The 19,060-nt window shown below is 33.2% G+C and overlaps 1 protein-coding gene across 3 annotated transcripts; it reads left to right on the top strand.

The window, feature by feature from the left end:
* The first annotated feature begins 214 nt into the window (after window positions 1-214).
* LOC124364451 (venom carboxylesterase-6-like) lies at window positions 215-18,294 on the top strand. Of its 3 annotated transcripts, none has more exons than XM_046819949.1 (11): window positions 215-287; window positions 3,451-3,610; window positions 3,768-3,926; window positions 6,216-6,372; window positions 9,456-9,641; window positions 9,922-10,121; window positions 11,872-12,037; window positions 13,865-14,040; window positions 14,975-15,152; window positions 15,659-15,794; window positions 17,512-18,294. In XM_046819949.1, exons 2-11 carry the CDS (start codon window positions 3,467-3,469, stop codon window positions 17,672-17,674), a joined length of 1,665 nt encoding a protein of 554 aa, XP_046675905.1. In that variant the 5' UTR covers window positions 215-287; window positions 3,451-3,466; the 3' UTR covers window positions 17,675-18,294. The 3 variants fall into 3 exon arrangements, with proteins under 3 accessions (XP_046675905.1, XP_046675904.1, XP_046675903.1); XM_046819948.1 differs by lacking the exon at window positions 215-287 and adding an exon at window positions 1,033-1,227; XM_046819947.1 differs by lacking the exon at window positions 215-287 and having other exon boundaries at window positions 3,169-3,610.
* Window positions 18,295-19,060: the final 766 nt, after the last annotated feature.

Below are 19,060 nucleotides of genomic sequence, written 5' to 3'. Positions count from 1 at the left end.
CATTCAGTTACCCACCAATGTTTTTGGAACAGACAGAACAGTTAGACAAATAGTGGTTGTCCCGCTATAAAAAGAATGAAGGTCAATGACTCGAGATAGTGAAGCCTAATAACCTCACAATTCTAATTTTACTATATCCACAACCGGTCAGACGTCTCCAGTCCAAGGTATTTTGTTCCTTCCAGTCTCCTGTCGACGTCTATGTATGGAAGTCAGCAGCTCCATCAGTCGCTTTGTGCGCGTCTTCACGGTCGTGTGTGTCGTCCCTTGAGTCCATCGCGTAACTGGTAGTGCAAGTGTTACCCGTATCTCACCTCCACAGCATTCCACATATAAACAGAACATTCTCTCTTACTATGACATAAGTCCCCTTGTCACCATTTATGTCGGAATTTCAGAGCTTGTCTCGTTTCGTTTTCAACAATTTTTAATTTTTATCCAACTCGAAGATTACTCATTCTTTCCTTCATAAACTTTACTAAACTATTTAAGACCTTTTATTTTATTACTAACAAGTTATTTACATTGGATCACAGGGGGGGGGTGGGGGTTGACATAAATTTCTCTCTATCAATCGTTCACAATAAATAAATAAAAACATGAAATTGGACACACAAGAAGGAATGTTAATACATCAATAATATAATGTATTTATACTAATATCAGACAGTATAATGGTTGTAGACACTATTATTAAATACTACATTTCTAAATTTTTAAGTGCTGAGGCCATGTAATTCTCCTCTTCATGTAATATTTATTTACCATATGTCATAAAATCTCCTTTTTCTTTTAATACCTGAAAGAAAACACAAAACCTTGACTTGGCCTATGGTTACTCAATTATAACATTTTACTATAGGGTTTTTTTATATTTTTTTGCTCAAAGAAAAAATTGTCCAATTGTTCTTGAATTCATTTTCACTTAAGCGGGTCTCAAATCTTGTAGATGCACTCTTTTCAAAATGTTTAATTCCTTGGTGTGCTGAACTATATAACTGTTCTCTGAGATAATAATCACAATCCTGTATGGTCCGTCAAATTTCCTATCCAATTTATTGTTTTGTTGAGAATAAGTATTGGAACAACGAGACATGGAAGGCGGAATAATTACTATTCTTGGGGATCTTCAACCGAAAGATTTACCGAAAATACATCGTGCACCAAAACATTCACCGAGAGACAGCAGACTTGCATCAGTTCTGCCCCGGTGTGCCGGAAAGCTTGGTAAACATCAAGACTATAGTAGCCGCCCCACATAAAAAAACCGTGTTTACCCATACCAGAAACGTTGGCATTCCAGAATTGTCAGTCTATGGTTTGAAATAATAGTAATCACTAGAACATCGGATTTGTTGTTATTGAGCTATTGAGAACATTAACCAAAAGGAGTATTGCTGTTTTGTCCTTAGTGATGCTCCTAAGAAATTCGCTCTTGGCACAGTGGGTGGGGGGGGGGCTGGCCAGGCGGAGCATGTCTAGAATTCATTCTCGTGACTGTACTTCGGTTAATCTGCACCCTCAATCACAAGCAAAGATAGTTAGAAATAAATATTGACATATTTTTAAATAATTACAATTTTAGTGAGTATAAATCCAAATCAAAATTCATATGTAGAACATGTAGTACTTTCAAAATTTCAAAATGATTACTGATAACCGATTTCGTAAGGATTTACAGAAAATTTAATTACACTTTTAATTATTAACTTAGAACTCAATTTTGTACTATGTAATACTTCAAGTGACATACAAGAAATGCTGTTAGGAAGTTTTCAATGTCATTATTTTTTTTTTAATAATGATGAATTAAAGTGGAGAGCTTATTTTTTTAAACAGAGAACTGTGTTTTATCCATTTTCTCTGTTATTAAAATCCACATAAACATTTTTTTTTTCTTTCACTCGAATGCATGGGTAAATATACACAAGTAGTAAAATAATGTTTCCGAGGTAATATAGGTAATATTTTTACATGGCGTTTGAAGTGAGATGTTTAGCGTGTAAGAGAGGGAACTGGCTCCGTCATGGATCTTTTCTAGAAAACTAACTACGATTCTATTCTACTCTAAATACAAATTGTTTATTGTTTATTAAATTTAAAAATTCAATGTGTGTTTCTTTGTAGCATTTCAAAGTAAATAAATGTCATTGAATTTTTAACTACACTGTTCACAATAAATATATTTAAGCTCAGTAACTAATTTACAATTAGCACACTTTTTCTCTAAAGGGTCAATTTGTATTATTCTCTACTTGTTAATTTAAATCTGTGTTGTGTTTTAATAGGCTATAATATTTATTTTTTTAAACGTACATTTTGTCCTCTAAAAGATGTAAAATAAATGTACTGTTCTGTGATTACTACAAATGAGATAGATTATTTCAGTCTCTATATTTTTCTTGTTAATGTGAAATATATTCGAAATCTCTCTGTTCAAATCAGACAATATACAAAATAGAAACTTGTTTATTTTAGCTGTACTTATTCAATTCACCCAACGTGTCTCAGAAGTTCCAGAGCCGTTGAAATTTTGCCGATCGAGTCAGCATGTTACTGCTGGACATAAAAATGTATTTTAACACTATATATATATATATATATATATATATATATATATATATATATATATATAAATATATATATATAATTTCAATAAACATTGAATCACAAAAAGTACCTGCTCCGCTGGGAGTCGAACCCGGATCTCTCACTTGCCGGGTGAATGTGCTACCATTACACCTCAGAGCGCTTACTTTTTCCGATTCAATTATTTTGTATTTGGCCGTATCTTTCACTTGTTAGTTTGCTTATTTAAACACATATGTGAAAGATACGGCCAAATACAAAATAATTGAATCGGAAAAAGTAAGCGCTCTGTGGTGTAATGGTAGCACATTCACCCGGCAAGTGAGAGATCCGGGTTGGACTCCCGGCGGAGCAAGTACTTTTTGTGATTCAATGTTTATTGAAATTAAATAAGGCTATTGCCATTTATACAATCATATATAGATCGAGTTGTTAAAATAGTCATGTTAAACAGTTTTTGATGCACTGGAAACAATGTGCAAAGTTCTGTATCTTCATTTCCAAAGCTTCAAAACGTATTCAACAGTTCCGAGACTTTCGGTGTATTCGCACTCATGAGTATTACCTAAAATACTTTTTATTGTACTTCACACTACTATTATAATTTACTACGATGCGATTCATGATCTTGATGAAAAATTAATACTATCCTTTAGGCACAAATGTCACACCTTTAGGTATTTAAAATTTCAAATTGCTCCACTTCAGCGAACCATGACATTTCAAATACTGATTTCCTGTCGTTGAAGATGACAATATTTTCATTAAGTGAGTGTTTATTGAGAAGCAGATAGTGGTTATCAAACCATAGATAAGATAGGTCTGACTTTAATGTTTCCATATATAACGTGACATACCCAGATTCCACACAGTAACCATGGCAGAGAATACAGTTGTGATAGACACCAAGTTGGGGCAGTTGAGAGGACATACCAGACAGTCTGTCCTCACTCTGAAGAAATATTATGCGTTTCAAGGCATCCCTTTTGGTAAACCGCCACTGGGAAATCTCAGATTCCAGGTAAATCTTATTGACTGAAATGTTTATAAATTAAAATATAATTTGTAACATTTACAGATGAACAGTTAAAACAAATATAACATGTGAGTTTAGATATTAACATTGAAATCATTAAAGTAAAATAATTATTAATGAATTATAATGATCACCCTTTTAGGCACCGCAGCCTTTTGGTGGCTGGGAAGGAGTCAGAGATGCTTTAGAAGATGGCCCTAAGTCTAATCAGAACATCATGTTCCCAAAACCGGGAACTGACCATACCAAACTTTGGGAGGGTGACGAAGATTGTCTTTATCTTAATATTTACATGAACGAGGTAATTACACGCATTATCTTATTAACAATAGTTCATTTAATTTACATACTCGTATTTAAAAATTAAGATTTTATAAATATTGAAAACTTTTTCGATTGCTTTTTAAATAAATTTTAAGCTTTTGAAACAAAGAGTCAGCTGTTCTGGAGTAGCTGGGTGACGCAAGGGATTCTGGCACCCTAGGCAGAAATAGTCGTTCTGCCTGCCCCTTCGCCCAAGCCAGTAATAAGCCGATAGAAAATGTAAATAAAAATTGTTTGGCTCTTGTTAAAAAGATTCTTTGAACATAACTTCCTTCTACTTTAAAAGAAGTTTAGAAACATGTATCAATCTGTTTTTTGCTATGTGAATATATTTTTGACAAATTCAGTATCATATTTTGTTTTATCCGTCCCGTTTTGAAACTCCGGACCAGTAACTTGATTTGCTGCTTCCACCACTATCTTCAACTTCTTCAGTCGTGTTTTATTGTAATCGAACCCCAGGATTTGGGATCAAAGTATATACACACCAACAGACCTCACAGTTTTTACTTTGTGGTTCTTGCTTTTAAAAGGTTCAAACGTATTGTTTTATCAATACTCTGTAAATCTGACTTGATTGAACATAGTTTTCTTAGCTTCTTTCTGAATTTCTCTTACTTCACTTATAATAACTGCATTTTTTCCGAATCCAGTCCCAGGCCACGTTAAATTATAACCTTAAATAATAATACAAGAGCTTTTTTACGAGGATTTAAATTTATTTTTAATTAACTGAGCTTTAGTGCATATTATTCGAGAGGCTGGACAAATGTCACTTCTGTCTGTCGGTCAATCTGTTTGTCTGCCCACACGATATCTCGAACTTTGAATGAAGCTTCATTTCCATATGAGCAACACTAAGTTTGATGATTTAGCTGAGCGTTTGCGAATATTTTTGTCATTGGTCTTATGGGTACGAGTTGGCAACGAGAAAAAGGTAGTATAGGTAAATGTATAAACAATCTGCGTATACACATATTTATATGTTTTGAGCATAAGATATTTAGATTAATATAGTTAAATGAAACAAATAGAGTGGAACGTCCATGTTAAAAGTCAGTGAAAACATTTAATTTTAACGCAATCCTGGGTTGTAGTACCCTCCCTAGCTCATCGGAACTGTTATTATTTCAACATCATTATGAAACTTAACTTACCTAATGAAACATAACTATAGACGAAAATTTGAATGTATCAGTGTGGTAAGATATGTTGAGAAATATTTCATCCGTATACTTTAAATGACGCGTAAATCTTCATTTATAACATAATTGTGTTCTATAGTGGCGGATTTCCAACCATGGCATTTGGCTAAACGCAATTATAAAGTCTTTATCTTTTTTATATGGTTATTAGCAGAAAATCTCGAAAGCTAATAGAGTTATGTACTATAAATTTTGCATGCAACCTCAGCGAAGTATGTTACGCGATACGTGGTGTAGCGTACTCCTATCTTGTGTGTGTGTGTGTGTGTGTGTGTGTGTGTGTGTGTGTGTGTGTGTGTGTGTGTGTGTGTGTGTGTGTGTGTGTGTGTGTGTGTGTGTGTGTGTGTGTGTGTGTGTGTGTGTGTGTGTGTGTGTGTGTGTGTGTGTGTGTGTGTGTGTGTGTGTGTGTGTGTGTGTGTGTGTGTGTGTGTGTGTGTGGTGTGTGTGTGTGTGTGTGTGTGTGTGTGTGTGTGTGTGTGTGTGTGTGTGTGTGTGTGTGTGTGTGTGTGTGTGTGTGTGTGTGTGTGTGTGTGTGTGTGTGTGTGTGTGTGTGTGTGTGTGTGTGTGTGTGTGTGTGTGTGTGTGTGTGTGTGTGTGTGTGTGTGTGTGTGTGTGTGGTGTGTGTGTGTGTGTGTGTGTGTGTGTGTGTGTGTGTGTGTGTGTGTGTGTGTGTGTGTGTGTGTGTGTGTGTGTGTGTGTGTGTGTGTGTGTGTGTGTGTGTGTGTGTGTGTGTGTGTGTGTGTGTGTGTGTGTGTGTGAAATTCATATTGTCTGGAGCTTGTAGGACTTTTCATAAACATTTTTCGGTGTTAACACAAAATATATTTACAAGCCTTTAGTAGTCATGCAATCTGCTAGGATTATCTACAACCCATTATTGATGATTTGAAAATATCAAATGTACCACTGTTAAGATATATAAGGCTAAGGATACACAAAAACTAATAAATTGACAAAATAATTAGCGAAAAATTTTTACACGGAGTAACACGGACGGTTCTCCTGGGAACATGAAACATTAATTATACTTTGTTCCTTATTCTAACAACGTTTCATGTCAGCTTCCAGGCAGCAGCAAACCCAAGAAGCCTGTGATGTTCTCCATCCATGGTGGAGGTTTCAATGGAGGTTCAGGTGGTTTGAGTATGTCTGGCCCTGATATCTTATTGTATGAAGATGTCATTATTGTATCACCTAACTACAGAGTTGGCGTGTTTGGTAAGTTCTTTAATGTAACTAGAAGACATGAACTATATCCTGAATGAAGTTTTCGGTCTGGGTAGCAAGTAATGGATACATTAATGAATTTTGCATCAAACTTCATTTCTAACAAGAATGTGTTGTATGATGATGGACGTCTGACCATGAAATTTGGTTCAACGTAATTATTGTGTCAATATCTTTTTTTCAAGGTTGTCTATCTGTCCGCGGGAAATTTCGTTAGAATTAAATTAGTTATTTATTCCAGTAAAATGAGTTATTCCATAGCTCTCTATCACAATATGTTGAGCTATGGGTAGATTTTCCACCTTGACTTTCATTACTCTAACTCTTAAGGGACCGTGTGGTATTTTAAAGAAGAGATCCTGAGTTCGTTTCAACTCAATACTTGGTTAGACCAAGATACTTTAAAGCTTATCATTTGTCTAAATAGAATTCACTAGCACTAGCGTTTTACGCTATGAAGCATTCTTAAACATTTATACTTTCTAAAAAAAATTTAGAAGGATTTTACTTATAAATGAGGAATTTTCAGAGAATACGATGATAAACAAATAAAGTTTAGTATCTATGTATGTTTATTGTGTCATACCATAACTTGCAATACGTTTGCTGGCGTGCACGAGAAAAAGTTTATGAATACACGAGAAGTACCCAAAATGTAAAACTTATCCATTTAAATTTTAGTTTATTGTTTATACATATTAGACGCTTTAGTATAACATTATAACCAACTTTGATGTTACAAATAAAAATTATATTTGGCTTGTAAAAAGCAAAGCTTTAATTTGCATGTACGATAACTGTTATTGCAAAGGAGGGTAAGTTTTGTTCATAAGAACTAGCTCAGTAGGTCCTTATTTGAAGGTTTCAAACAATTACTTTTGTTTTCCGTCTAAAACAGTACCACAAATTTCACTATTTATAATTCGCCTTTCTTCTTTTAGTCTGTCATTTATATGCAAAGAAAATTCTTGACCTCTAAATCTGACAGAGAACCAGCTGTTTAGCAGTTATCCGATTAATAATACGGGTGGATGGCTGATTGTGATAATTGATACCGGAATTTAAATTTCAATATATCATATCGTGTACCAGAATAAATGGAATTATATTCATTTTAAAGCAGTGTGTGGTTTATTGATCGCGTGGTTTTTTGACGTTCTTATAGTTTGATTTGAGAATGCGTACGTTGCGTTACCCTATCATTTGAAACTTGTTACATTTCATGTAATACGACGCGCATAATTCGTTTCTCAATAAGAATATTTTCTATAACATAATATGTTTTTAGATCCTTCAGATCTATGAATTTCAATTTCTTTGCGAACGTTGCTTATACAATTTCCGTATTGCGACTGCTTGCTAATATTTCCTTTTTTCAGTTGAGTTTTAAGTTGAACAAACTACATGGATGACTTCTTTGTGAAATGTACATTATATATCATGATTAATTGAGTTCGTTTATGTACTATAGCATACAGTTTCAAGATGCGTTTTTTAGTTCAAAGTTTTACTCGTTAAATTAAATTCTTTGGAAATATAACTTTTTCATCTCTCTGCAATAAGAGCCTACATTACACACTTTTTGCATTCAAATATTTACAAAAATAACTATTCTATATTTTTATGAGGTTTTACTTTATGTGCGACAAACATTTTGACTTAAAACTTAAATACAACTTAACTCTATGTATAAATGTTTCCTGTAACGTATTGAACAAGAAACATCGGCTAACCGTGTATGATTTACTTCAATAATTAATAATTTACAGATGTTTAAATTATTTATACATGTACAAAAGTGGCAAAATACAGATAAGAGATAATCAATCATAGTTGCACATACTAGTTTTAAGAATACTATAACTTTGAAAACTGTTACATAATCAAAGTTTCAAGTATGTCTGTAAGAAATACTGTATCAGTAAACTGGACTGTTGTGCCGTATAACGATTTAGTAGTGTGACTAACGTCCGCCATTAACACTCTAAATTGGACTAAAATGTGGTGGATACTAGTATTTTTTTTATTAGTTTGCATGTTAAAATACAATACTTTTATGCATTGTCTCGGTCTACATAAGGAACTCGTTTTCCATTAATTCCACTACTACTGGGTCTTGGTTTGTGACATGAATGGCTAAGTTAGATCAAAATATTTACTGTTTTATTTAACTTAATGCGAGATGACAATATCTCACCTAGTTTTCTATATATTATGAAATGGAATAAAATATATATAATTATTTATTTATGTTAATTTTGTTTGTTTGCTGTATTATTTTTTATTACACCTTTTTAATACGGCAAATGCCGAAGAATTAAAGGACATTTGTACCGAGAAGTCTAATTAATGTTTATAATAAATTAAAGTTTTTTGCATTTAAACATCCGGTGTATACATATATAATATATATATATATATAAACGAATATATATATATATCGTTATATATATATATATATATATATATATATATATATATATATATATATATATATATATATATATTATATATATATTTGTTTTATATATATATATCATATTGAACAAATCTTTTGTCATAACTGCTTTCAGTTTGTGGAATTTCCTTTGAACTTTCATGAATGTATGGAAAGCCATGATACAATAGCTTTAGCTGCGATAGACTTCTAGCATTAGGTCGCTGCAGTCGTAATGCCCGATATTGAATAGATTTGGCTCGCAGAAGCTATGTGATCTTAGCATATGCCTTTATTAAGAGATCTTCGTTAAGAGTATCATTATCATCGTCAGGTGTTTATCCGAATTAAGAATTTGTCGAAAAATTAATAATAAGAATAAATCAATGTATTCTTATTTTTTTCATTTCTCTCATTCTTCTCACTTTGCTTGCTGAATCCTTTCCATTGCTTTTTTGCAATAATGATATGTGAAAGATTAGAAACGTTGAACATCATCACAAGAACACTTCTTTATACTACACGTTTCTATCAGAGTATAATTTTACAACCTACAACTGTTTTACTTTGAATTTTAACTCAAAATCTGTTTTCTTTTTGTTGTGAAATTGCTCACAGTATATAACATTTCTGATAGGTTTTCTATCTCTGGAGAATGAGGAACTACCAGGAAATGCAGGCCTCAAGGATCAGACCCTGGCCTTGAAGTGGGTCCATGACAACATTGACAGTTTTGGTGGTGACCCAAACAATGTCACCATCTTTGGTATCAGTGCTGGCGGAGCTTCTGTGGCCTACCATCTGATCTCCCCTTCTTCCAGAGGTAATCGCGTAATACTATTCTGACCAGGAAACAATTGTCATAATATGAGCTGTTAATAAAATTCAGCTCACACTTTTTAATGCAATTATCAAATAATTATTTTGAAAATTTTATTTGGAGACTGCAAAGAAACTAATTTGCCTCCACTATACTTTAATCTTGTACGATGTGAATGCTTAGCACCAATCAATGTAGCTGGAATAGTAAATAATCATAATAATCATGCTTTCTTAAATTAAAATAAAACGTCATTAACACTAATTTGTTTAATTTATTTTAGGCTTATTCCATAAAGCTATCATCCAGAGTGGATTTGCCCTTAACCCTTGGACTCTTCAGGAAAATCCACGTTCTCATGCGCTAATGGTATCAAAGAAACTGGGATGTAAATCTGAAGACCCTGTGGAAGTACTTCGTACCCTCCAATCTGCATCTGCTGACGACATCATGGTAGCTGCGAGAGAGCTGACTACGAATATGGTAACGCACTTTTCATCACTTTTACACAACAGGAGATTTGTCTATAAACAAGGTAAGAGTACGCCATGACGTGTCGCGCAACAGGCTGATATTGCTTGCATGATTTCAAATCCATAGATCATTTCATCCTCGAGATGTCAGTCAGAGAGCAATCATACAGAAAAGAAATTATTACATCTCCCGGCATGCAAAAATGAAAATTTGTCTACATTGATGAATGTAATAATACACATCATTAGATCTTTATATGTGTGTAAAGTCTACAGCTGAAATCTTTATAAAGGTACTTTCCATAAGATGTATTCGAATTTTTGTTTTAAACTAATGTTAACTGTTATTCATTAGTGTGATATCAGCATATTGGATACAAACAATATTATAGAAAAAGGTGACAATTAGACTGAGGATGGCTATAATATATAACTTTTAAACGACAAGAGATATCACTACAAAAATTGGCATATCGTTACTGGCATTAGTAAGCTACTTTTTGGGGTGCATGATGATTGGTTTTCAGTTTTGGGGGGCGGCCCGTCGAGGACAAAAAGAAAGTCTTTAATAACAGCCTATGTTGAGTTGTCCATCATATTAAATGTATAGTTGAACTGAAAACCATGCCGAAAACCGGACTTCAAAAAACTGATCCAGTCAGAAGAAATTTCTTTTGAAAGTTGAAGGGAGCACTTATCTAGTGAACTAATTTCAAGTTGGGTGTTCAAAATTTTCTCCTCCGGCCGTCTGGCAATGTGCTAACCAGTTATAAAAGCTGACTACTGCATTTTAAATATATTCTCGTGGAATAGCTTGAGCTTCCTGTGCTATCCTTTCTGAGTTCGATCATATCTGTAGGATGAAATTGATCAAATTTGTCTTTGAAGTAGCCCCATAAAAAGTCTTCCATTTTGAGCGATTGAGTGGCCGGCTCGTTCCCTTCACCTAACTCCGCTTAACTACTTTTTATGGGGCTACTTAGAAGACAAATTTTATCCAACTCATCCTACAGATATGGTCAAAAATGTTTTATACAATTGTATTATAAGGTCTACTTAAGTCCTCTATTATATACTATTTCCTCCATTCCATATAGCCAACTATATTAAATATGTATGGCTAAATAAATATTCCCTTGTAGAATAGTATGTCATTAATTACATTGTTGATGGATCCTAATTATATAATAGTAGACTATAGCTTGATATCATATCTTGTAACAAGTTGTGTACATTTATAGGACTCCTAAACTCAATCGTTAACATTTGAATAATTAAACATGTGAATAATGCCGTATAAGGTGAAATGGAAAAGGAATAAGTTTAGGCTGACGACAAAGATTGCTGGCTAGTAACATTTATAGTTTTTACAGTGTTTAGCAAGAACGTAGCCAGAAACCAAATTTGGGGGTCAAGACAACTGATATTTTGGCGAAGTGGACATAAAATAAGGCCCCTTTTGTTCCTTAAAAGTTCTTGAAAAAAAGGTTCTTGGGTTTCAACAGAGAACGATCTTTCAGCAGTACATGTCAGTAATATTGAATTATATAAATAATAATAATCGTTTACTAAAAATAGTAAGCAAAGGGGGTCCGGATCCCTTGAACCCCCTCGCTGCACACTTCCTTGGTGTCCTGTGTTTATTCTTCAGTTTGTTTGCAATGCTACTGTTTTTTAATCATGTACATGTCTGAAGGAGACACATTTACTCTTGGATCTAATGGAGTCTGTAATTTAATTGTGTTTTGTTTGGGCTACAGGATTTGATGACGAGATTTGGTTTGGTGTTTGGACCCAGTGTGGAACCAGCAGGACCTGACGCTTTTCTGACCGACAGCCCTGAAAATATTATGAAGAAAGGTGACTTTGCCAAAGTTCCTGTCATTCTGGGCTGTTGTGTTAAAGAGGGATCCTTGTATGGCTTCAGTAAGTTGTTAATGTAACTGCCAACTGGCTCACACATACTCAAAAAGAGTTAACTGTTAATTATATTCAATAGAAAGTCTAGTTAAGCAAGTCAAAACATCTCGAAAACTTTACAATTTTTAACTCTCTTGTACTATTGCGAGTATAAAACTAAGCGGCATTTATACATTCACCATTTATATAGACATAAAAAACCAAATTTTCTTTAAAATCTTAATCAAACTGTAAATACTTTAAAACTTTTTACCATGAAGTGTATCTATACAGTTACAGAAAATCATAAAATGTTTTAAAAACTATTTTACAATGACGTTTCATTGTAGAAAATAATTTAGATTGTTCAAAAATATAATAATAATTTAATTAAAAATTTGTTTCACAAAAAGTACTTGATCCGCCGCGCTGAGGGGGGATCTTTCACTTTATGTACGAGAATCCTAAACCTAATAATACTATAAATGCGAAAGTTGTTTGTTTTGCTTTCACGTAGCCTATAACCTATTCTACCAGGTGTTTTACTTAGACATTTTTTATTCGTCCCTGAGATGAATATCCCTAGGCGTATTCTTTCGAAACTTTCTCCGGCCTGGGCTCCATTGGTCTTTAGAGTAGCGAAACATTTTCATCTTGGTTTCTAAAGTTGTAAAATATTAATTAAAATAGCATGTCTAATTTAATCAACTTTTATGTAACGTTGTTTATTATTTTGAGTTTGTTTACATTTATAATGAATAATAATTTTTAAGCAATAAGCATTATATTTCATTCCATTTTAGATTTGAGTAATTACATAAGTACTCATCTACTTTAAAAAATATCCTAAAACGTAAGATGGTCAGAATTTTACACCGAAGACTCCCTTTGAAGCAGTCGACAAGAACTATGATATATGATATAGAAACAAAAGCGTAGAGTAATTGTTAATATGCTTTTCACTGGACCTTTTTACCAAATATTAAGTATTAGATCTAAAAGACAACGTTACTATTTATCTATTAATTTAAAGACCGTTATAAAACCCATCTTAGTTCACTTTTGACAGAAGTAGGTTTCCCTAATCTGTGATATATATTTTCTTGATTGGAAAACAAGGCAAACTCAAGTATGGAACAAAACATACTGAGAACAAAGTAAATTACAATGGACATCATTATTAACTTGTTGGAGTATTTTCATATCCTGTAAACAAAGCAAACTCAACATTGGCATCGAAAATATAATTCACTCGAACCAGATATGGTCACACAGGAGCAAAACCTACGAAATTGCGTGCGAAACCGCAGGTAAATGCTAGTGCTATTATAATAACACATACTGCTTATATTTTATGATTACAATATTCTTACTAGTATAGCAATATTATTATTGAAGTATTAAAAAATTATAAGACTACATATTATAGTAGTATTTTTAAGCCATTCCTTAAAGACAAATTATGGAGAGACTTTAAAGCTGGTCTCTACTTATCACAATGGTAAAGACATAAAAATGTACTCATGGTTCTTATAAAATGTTTGTCATTTTGGTATATTTCATTGACATAAAATTTCTGCTTATTTGAGGAGAAGTCGATCCCTTAGTCTTATGGACCACTGGCCTGTGCCATCTTAACATCTTAACAAAAAGTGTGCAACAATCACAGACAGGATTTAAACCTGCTATCTCGCAGGATTTCCGGAAACTTTTCAATATATCTAGTTACAATTTCTGTACATAGACATGCAAGTTGAACTTAGTTATAGTAGGTATATATCAGTTAGTTAGATCATAGTACATCAGATATGTGTTAAATATAGCATCATCATGATTCCTTTGTTATATTTTCAGTTGAACTGAATGAAGGAAAGTTTGCAATCGTAAATGAAAACCCGAGTGCTGTAGTCCCATCGTTTTTGGGACTCAAGCCAGGAAGTGTGGAGGAAAAACAAGCAAGGAAAGAAATCTGGGACTATTACTTAAAAGGAAAACCTCTCTCTTGGGACAACATTTATGATTTCCTGTGTGTGAGTAGAGCAATCAGTAACTAATTAGAAGACGGATTTCTATCCTGACAAAATCCTCCTGACCTATTCTCTCTATAATTTCTGTATATACATTATTAGAGCTTTGTACAAAACTCAAAATTAAAATTTGGCATTTTATCCGGAAAAACATGTTCTTGAATGACTACCTTACGCAATATAAAATATAACTTTAGGGAGTTTACTTTCAAGCTGACAATCTTCTTAAAATTTGAAAAAATATTAAATTAATTATTTGGCTACTTTTGTTTTATTAAAGTTTTGTAAGTATAGGTTTGGGTATACTTCGTACAAATATATTATTAGTCATATTGTAATCATGCTCATGGGAGATACCCTGAAAATACAATCAATCAGTCGAATGCTTACTTGGGTGTCCAAAGTGCATGTTTATCAAAGAAATGCGCCGGTCTTTTTCAAGTGTGAAGACCATGATATAATAGTTTTTAATTTTGCCAACTGTATTATTTATATTGCGCCGTTTTATATACACAAAGTAATTTTAAGAACGGCCTTTTTTGTCTTCATTAAATGTAATCCAATTCGAATCATCTACGAAAATATTCATTAGTTTGCAATCGTTTAACACTGATAATACATTTGTAGATTGCTGTTTGAAAAACGTTTAAGTCATTTAATTATTTAATCATTTGGAAGATTTATATATATACATATATATATATATATATATATATATATATATATATATATATATATATATATATATATATATATATATATACATACACACACTCACATTGGATATTTTAACTCTGGTTGAAATACATTTATACCCTTACAATATTCACATGTAGTTAACGAAGTCTTTTGCAAGTGGTTAAAAAAAAGGATGCCGATATAGATGTTAAGAGTGTTAATGTTAATACTCAAAATCGTAACATAATATATTATTCAGTGTGTAGGAGACTGTGGTTTCCACCTGGGAATGGAACAGACCAGAAAATATTTGTTGGAGAAGTCTTCAGAACCTGTCTACAGTTACCTGTTTACTAATCACTCCAAATGTCTGTGTGACTTCATGAAACTAATGTATAAAGATCCAGACCAACTTGCTAAAATCGCTACACCATCAGGTAACGTTTGTTTTTTTTTTTTAGTTTATTCACTGCAAAAATTGCTTGGAAAACATTCCTGCAGTTAAAAAGAGATTTGAAAATATAAATACTATTTAATTGGTTTGCTGTACAACAACTTTTCAGTTTAAATTTTCGTATAAACAAACAATAAATTTCCAGCATTTGTTTTTGGTAAAATTACGGCAAGTTTCATCAGCTATATATTATAACGTATACTAGAAATAGACTAGGTAGAAATTATGGTCAAAAATTATCACAGTTCTAAATATTTTAATGGGACATGAAATAGTAAATAAATTTATGGTTTAAAGTGAATAAGATTTAAAGCAACATTGTAATTTTGAAACACACGTAAAAACAATATACCCTGCGTTTCTATATTCTAAAGAATAAACTATCTAGAAAAATATCAAACCTTATGAAAAGATCTTTTATACTTAGGCTATTGTAAAGCTATTTTATTCCAGTAATTAGTTTCCTTTCATGAGCTCTGTTCTACTCAGAAACATGTCATGGAGCGGATGCAGCATTTATCTACACAATACACTCAGGCATGCTCTCCAACCCTGAGCCGACTTCTACTGACAAGGAAGCTATGATAAAACATGTCAAGGCATGGACATCCTTTGCTTCTCAAGGGTAAGAACAAATTATTTTATCTTTTCAAGAGTTCTGATCCATTCAGAAACATGCTACGGAGCCGATGGAGCATTTATCTACACAATACACTCAGGCATGATATACCTCCCCGACCCCCCCCCCCCCACCCCCCCACCAACAATGAGCCGACTTCTACTGCCAAGGAAGCTACGATAAAACAAGTCAAGGCATGGACATCCTATGCTTCTCAAGCGTAAAAACAAATTATTTTATCCTTTCACGAGTTCTGATCCATTCAGAAACATGCCACACAGTGGATGCAGCATTTATCTACACAATACACAACCGCCACTGAGTGCGAGAAAGTAAAGCTAGGTTAAGCTATTGGAGGGTATAACTTGCTCGTGCAATAGACCTAGCACTAACTGTCACTAGCGCATGCGTGCAAGTCACACTTCCCTTTCCACTCCACATGAAAGCACGTAATTTAGTCGCACCAAGCGAAGTGTTGCTACTATCAGTCGCGTTTTCAAGTGTATTCATTGTTTTGCTTAATGACGCTTGGACTGTGGAGCAGTCTGTACTCGGTCGAGACGCGGTAGATTATTGTGGAAGGTGGGGTTCGTGTTGCAGATTGTCACTTCTCCGTCCAGGCGTCATGCTGCGCCAGCTCACTCAGTAACAATGTGCACGCCTACCCTAGTGCTCTGATAGACTTTAGTCACTTTCGATCTTATGGCTGCGTACCTAATTTCTCACCATTTCGCGGTAAACAGATTACCAGTTAAAAGTAACATGAGAAACTAAATTCCAAGAAAATGTATATTTTTATAATTACTGTGTGAGCAGTTAGCTTTAACCAATTTATAAATAAAGATATACTCTAATAATTTAATACTAAAAGAACGTATATAAGAAATAATTAATTTTATATAATGGCTAGAAACCTAAGAATTATTACATTTGGAATAGTAAAAAAGTAATAATAGTAAAAGAACTCAAAATACTGATGGTGTGGATTAGCTGCTCGCAGACAGACTGTGATGGATCCGATTTCTCTGGCGGTGATTCCAATATGGTGTGAAAGTGTGACATCATTTGTATGCTTGTAGATACGACGGGTTGATGAAAGAATCAATTTGGAGCCGCTAACAAACTTTTGATGGTTTTAAAGGTTTTGATGGCAAAATGAAGGTAAGTTTTAGGATATAAATGTGATTAATTAATCAGGATCGAAAAGTAATGCGTGTTGATCTGATATAATCAAAAGGTAGAATATGTTTTATCTTTTCTAAGCCTCAGCTCTTGACTATGCTTGCTTGTCTGGGTCACTTTGGCTGTTAATTCTGTTTGGTGGGACCTCCCCGATATTTGAACCCGTGATCGCTCAATCAAAGAGCCGTCACTATATCAACTAGTTTAAGGAGAAGGATAATTCTGGTCAGTTGGGTCATTATTAATCAATTGAAATTAAAATAATTACAAACGCAAGGAAGTATGACTCTGATACTCTGTGGGAATAAGTCGGTTATGGTACAAATAATCACTATTCCAGGTAATTTTATAAAGGCCTACATTATGATATGAGTATTCTTAAATGTAGGACACTCGTTCAGTTCCAGCACTATACCTATTTTTAATAAATTTATATGAGTCTTCAAAGTTGTAGTCCTTTTTAAACACCCTTTATTTTGTGATTTCAAAATCAATTAGTTTTATAAATTAATAGTTATAAGAACGTTGTTTTTACTTTCAGTGATCCCAACTGCGGTGAACTGGGAGCGATTTGGGAGAAAAACACCAAGGAAAAGGCGTGTTTCATGGACATTGGACCTCAATGGAAACTGAACGACGGGATACCTTTGGCAGACAGAGTTGGATTCTGGGAGGAACTATATTCGAAATATCGCACAGTTTGATCATGTTTACATTGACTTAAATAAATACTGCATTAATACTCTGAAATGTTGTTTTAAAATTATAAAAAAAAAGATCATTTATGTCATGACTATGGAACACTACTCTAGCTAATTGTGGTGGTTATAATTGTACATATGTCTATGAAGCTAGCTGTGATAAGTTTTAATTTCCAACTCTTCTTATAACATTTGTCAAAATATATCATATCTCAGCTAAGAGTTAATACAGATAAAATAATTAACGGTTTTTATTCTTACTTTGCTGTATACATATTTGGTTCTCGAAGCTATTTTGTGACATTTTAAGATCACGGCAGTTGTTTTAAAAATCGTACGACAACATTGCCATTATAAATATTAATTTTTAAATATTTTAAATCTGAACCTTGAGATGTAACAGACATAAAACCTACATTTCTTTCAACTGACAATGGAGCACTTTCCCCAAATGCTGATAAGTTATACTGATAAAGTATAGCATGTAAATGCCAACATATAATATGTGAATCAACACGTAATAGTAAGTTATTACATGTTCGGTTAGGTACTCTTTGAGTTGTACGATTTATTGTAAATTATAGAGTTTCAGTTGGAAATAAATAAAAGATGCTTTTTAATGATTTTGTGTACAGTCAATTCCTAGACAAAATTTTAAACAAATTGTCCAACTTCATGAATATGCCACACAGTCTGTGACCCACCCTCATACATATGAAACCTACTGTCGTGTGGAAAACACACTATTCAACACTATTGTGTACTAACTTTAAGCAAAATTGTTTAAACTATTAAACTAAAACTAACATGTAGAGCATGCTTACATTTTTAAATTACTACTTGCTTTGCCCCATTGGCACTTAAATGCATCGAAATATCAAAAGTACCTATAAAGACAAACTTTTTGAATTTAAAATCCTGAAAAGAACACTTCTCGTTATTTAAAATTAACCTGTAATTGAAGACAAAGTATATAACAGGCTAAGTGTAAATAATTAAAAAATAGTTTTTACCTAAATATGTTTTTGAAGGTAAATGCATTTGAAGTACTGTAAAAATCCAACAGGTTGCGCCGCGGACTATGCGCCACCTGCTTCTTGTATAAGGGGCTAAATTCTGAAACCCAGACATACTTGCAAATAAAAACCCTAAATGTGTGTTTTTTACAACAATGTTTTGTTTTATATTATAAAGTACCTATTTTTTATATATACCTCTGTTTGCACAACATTTTCAATTCTTCATAAAAATGTACCGTAGTTCTATTTATGTAATGAGATTAGTATGCTATATGATTGATATATGAGATTAGTGACTAAGAAGAGGAATATGGACGATATGAAAGAAGAAGAGGTGTTTTGAGGGCATGAAATTGATGCTGTTATAATC

Source organism: Homalodisca vitripennis, chromosome 6 (genome assembly GCF_021130785.1).
Source record: "Homalodisca vitripennis isolate AUS2020 chromosome 6, UT_GWSS_2.1, whole genome shotgun sequence".
Lineage (NCBI taxonomy): Eukaryota > Metazoa > Arthropoda > Insecta > Hemiptera > Cicadellidae > Homalodisca > Homalodisca vitripennis.
The sequence above is the reverse complement of the archived record's forward strand: the minus strand, read 5'-3'. Positions and strand labels throughout refer to the sequence as shown.